This window comes from Hylaeus anthracinus, unplaced genomic scaffold (assembly GCF_026225885.1).
Source record: "Hylaeus anthracinus isolate JK02 unplaced genomic scaffold, UHH_iyHylAnth1.0_haploid 5, whole genome shotgun sequence".
Lineage (NCBI taxonomy): Eukaryota > Metazoa > Arthropoda > Insecta > Hymenoptera > Colletidae > Hylaeus > Hylaeus anthracinus.
The window spans coordinates 2068276-2072586 of NW_026535322.1; the positions used below are offsets into that span (position 1 = coordinate 2068276).

General features: G+C 29.5%; 1 protein-coding gene across 5 annotated transcripts; it reads right to left on the reverse strand.

Moving 5' to 3' along the window:
- Nucleotides 1-15: 15 nt before the first annotated feature.
- On the reverse strand, nt 16-3410 carry LOC128895740 (DCN1-like protein 5). Of its 5 annotated transcripts, none has more exons than XM_054158600.1 (7): nt 3280-3410; nt 3109-3201; nt 2665-2877; nt 2091-2229; nt 1660-2026; nt 1371-1578; nt 16-1298 (listed from the first exon to the last, which is right to left on the reverse strand). In XM_054158600.1, exons 4-7 carry the CDS (start codon nt 2216-2218, stop codon nt 1213-1215), a joined length of 789 nt encoding a protein of 262 aa, XP_054014575.1. In that variant the 5' UTR covers nt 2219-2229; nt 2665-2877; nt 3109-3201; nt 3280-3410; the 3' UTR covers nt 16-1212. The 5 variants fall into 5 exon arrangements, with proteins under 5 accessions (XP_054014575.1, XP_054014577.1, XP_054014579.1 ...); XM_054158602.1 differs by having other exon boundaries at nt 3100-3201; XM_054158604.1 differs by lacking the exon at nt 2665-2877.
- Between the last annotated feature and the right edge of the window lie 901 nt (nt 3411-4311).

Below are 4311 nucleotides of genomic sequence, written 5' to 3' on the forward strand. Positions count from 1 at the left end.
CAAAATAAGCAAGAATGGGGATATTGAAAAAAGTATTTTATTTATTCACGTTCTTTCGTTACATTACATTCTCCACATGGCAGTTATATTGCAGCGGCATACAATGATTTTAAATTCTTGTTTCTAATTCCTTCATTATGTATGAGTTTATAATTTTCCATTAGATACTTTTCATCCGTGAGTGTAAGGATACTATTAATTTAAAAGTTATGAGCGAAATTCGAAATTTAATTTTATATTATATCGCTAACGTTATTTGTAATGGAAGTACACATGCAGGAAAAAATGTACAAGTACACATAACTAAACAAATTTGATTTAATAATTAAACTAATTCGTAATTGCAATTGCAATGATTTCCTATGTTATTATTTGACAAAATTTATTTACGGGATAAAATTTAGAACCGCAATGTACGTCTAAATATTCTGCTAAATAACATGTTCAACGATTAGAATATATTACAGAATTACTTAAATAACCACCATACATTAATCCATTGAAGTCGTCGCAAAAATTTTTATGATGAGAAATGGGAGAAGGAATAAAAAGAAATAAATAAAATTTTAAAGATTGAAGGTATTGTGTATGATAATAGAAATAACGTAGCGTTCCTAAAGCCATTATTTGCGAATAAAATTTAATTTCAGTTATACTTCATAAATATATGATTCAATGAGACTTAATATTCTAATTTATATTAATATTTGTGGCATTTATAGGAAATATTTAATATTAAGTAAGTGGTATGTTTCAATGTGTTTTGTTGTATTTCAAATATTAAATATTGTATAATATTTCTATGTAATTGTTATGTAGTTTGCAAACAAATTTAAATAATTTTTCAAGTATATTTATAAATAAATTTATTTGTTTTGCATAGAATTTGCATATCAAATGGAAATGAAACATTAAAAGAGTTTTACTCATAATCACAAGAGTTTCTGCGACAAATATTGGATCATCTATGAATGGTGATAAGTAATTGAGAATGATCTAAAAGGTTTTCAAGCAGAATTTGTTTAAAATATACCATAAAATCATATTAATATAAGCTACTTACATTACCGATTAATAAAAAAATATAGTACGAATGGTGATAACTGAAGTGTTGCGAGGTTATGATATAAACAGAAATTTTGTTATTAACAAAATATGATGATAGAAGAGATGAGTTCTTTTTATTTCAGTGGACTATTTTTATTGAATGTTTCAGCTGCCTCTAACTTCTGTTGACGATGCTTCCTTACCTCGTTGCATTTTTAACCATTCAACAAATTCATCAAGCATCACTGGCCCTGTAAAAATAATTTACATAACGAATGTACGCACATAGAAATTATTACCAATAACATCATAGGAGTACACACATGCTCCATCTAAATCATAATTAGATAAATCATGATTGATTGTACGAGAAAATTCTAAAATGTTGCACCATTGATCTTTATTAATCACTTTGTACTTTGATTGATCTAGGAACTGAGCAAACTGTGTGAACAGTGGCCAATGCTTTCCCAAAAGTAATTGTAGCATAACTCTTGCAGTTTCCATATCCATACTCCTTTGATCTTTGTCCTTAAATATAATAATATTAATAGCACTTATACATGAATATATGAAATATTTAAAAATACATAAATACGTAATAATGCTTACTCTAGCAAAATCATAAGCATATCTGTAAATTCCTTTGAAAGTATGAGGATCGTTTAACTGAATCCTTAGGTACTCAAGTCTCTGTTGTATTTTACTAATAGAATCACACTGTAATTCCGAAAGGCCTTTTAACCATTCGCTTAGTGTAAAAAAACCCATTTGACGGGCATTCATTTTATATGCAAGAACAAGCATTACAACATTTTCAGGTTCTACTCCAATATCTTCGCAAAACTTTTCCATTCCTTCAGGACCAAGAGTGTCTGAATCATCAGGTGTTGTGTATTCTCTAAACCATGTGATACACCGCTTTTGGGAAAAGGATGAAGTGCTTGAAACATCTTCTGTTTTTGTATAACGTCTTGCACTAAAAAAAGGAAAGTATAGAAAATATGAATAATATAGACCTACAATACTCCAAAGTAATTTACCTAGATGTATGTCTAAGCCGTTTCGATGGATGCCTTGGTATACCCTCTTCATGGGCACTAGGTGTCATTTCAATAGATGTATGATGATGATTTGTGCTAGAGGGCGCTCTACGCTTGCTGCGTGGCATCCCTCGTTTAACTAAAATCAACATTTAATGTTTTTACAAATAAATATAATACAAGGTACATTGAATTATATGATATGTATAACATTCATAAGTTTATAGATATAGAAGGTGATTCATGAAAATATTATAAAGATATATATATATATATATATAGCTTGCTAATAAACTATCTTATTATATACATTGGTATTTTTAATAAATATTAACTACAATGAATCACATTACACTACATTATTTTTATTCTTGTATATATGCAATAGATTCTTTTAAAAACTTAATAATGCAATTATTCTTGTGGAGAATATTGTGAATATTCTGACTGTTTGATTGAAACAAGAAAAATAAACTAATACGAACTGATAAAAGATGGTATTGACAATAAATGTAAAAAATGATCTGGACAATGAGTATGAATACAACATACAGCGACAAAATATATTACTTACCACGCAGCGAAGACGTAAGTAATCAGAAAAATTAACGTGATTCAAAGGATCCGTAATATAACTGGTTTGTACTTGTTAAACTGACATCTCCCTTCCGTGTTAGAAGATCGAGTATGAGGTTAGGTTCGACGATTAATTGAAGTATCACGTAATTTTGAACTTTTCTTACACTAGTTTTAACCGCTTTGTACATGTGATATTGCAAACAAATACCTAAGAGCCATTAATATATCGTATAAGTAGAATTAATTCTGAATTGCATTCGTAATGTGGAAATAGAAGGAGCAAGTTACTATATAAAAGAGCTTATGTATGCAAATTATTTTCAGCTGTGACACGAGTCGCATTTTAATGTTAAACATTCGTAGGAATGTGGATCAATGATTACTAAATTATTATAATGAAATATATAAATGTATAATGAATCGAACAGACCCTCCCTACCTTCTTCAACGAACCACTAGAGTAATTGTACCAGAAATGTATTTCTCACAGTCAAAAGTCAACATCAATATAAAACTTGGTTTGCAGTACGGTCTATAAAAATAATATTAAGCATAGTGTCAGCGTCATCAAATATCTAGCTAGTCTACTAATTTGGATATTTTGTACTACCTAAACGCTGCACGGTTAAATAAAACTTTTTCACAGGTCCGCTTTATTTCATTTTATTGCCGTTTCGAGTCAGCATGCCTTTTTCGCAGGGATACCAAACGCAGAATCTATTTCTCACTAGTGGGGACAACTATTGACAAATAAAAAGCAAATATCGATGCTACGTTATTATAATCGCGTAACTTCGATAGTATCGATACCTTGATATAACAAAAATGTATGGAGGTTATTAATATAATATGAAAATGATTTATTTCTCCAATTATTTATTTATCGATAGGATTAGTTAATAGTTCTTGTACAATGATCAAATATTTAAATTTCTATAAATCTTTTCTATAAGCTATTAATTCGACAATTAATAAACTAACTAACACTTAAAACGTAAATTAATGAACGAATTTCAAAGAAATAAACGGAAATACTGAAGTCAGAGATGTTAACAAATTTAGTGTGCCAAGCTATCTCCATTTATTATACAGTTACCAAAAGTTAATCTAAAATTACATACTGAATTAAAATTAATATATTTACATTGTACAAATTATTTATGAAACTAATGATATTTCACTGTTTAATACTTGAGACATATGGGCTGACAGATGACACTGAATATGTGACAGTCAACAAGTGTAATTAAGAACTTAAACGTTGATCTGATACCTGTTTCTTTTTCTTTTTCTTTTGCAGCCATAATTTCTACTTCAAGTACCCTCGACCGCGTATCAACAATATTATCCATACACGGTTCAATGGCGTTTAATCTTTTTTTGGAAATTTGAATATTTACTTTTTTCCCGCCCACCGTCTAGCTGCGCGCGCCAAACAGGAGCCAAGCTGCGCGCGCACAGCTTGCCCGCGATCGCCATTTGTCTTCTGAAAGTTAGCGGTTTTAGACGCTGCGAGTGTTTCTGGAACAATTAGGTATATATTTCATATCTGTTGCCATCTAATTACTGCTAATTGCTATTATTAATCTTATTTACTCTCTAGTAGTGCTTTTATCTAATATTTATATACTTTTAGAAATTT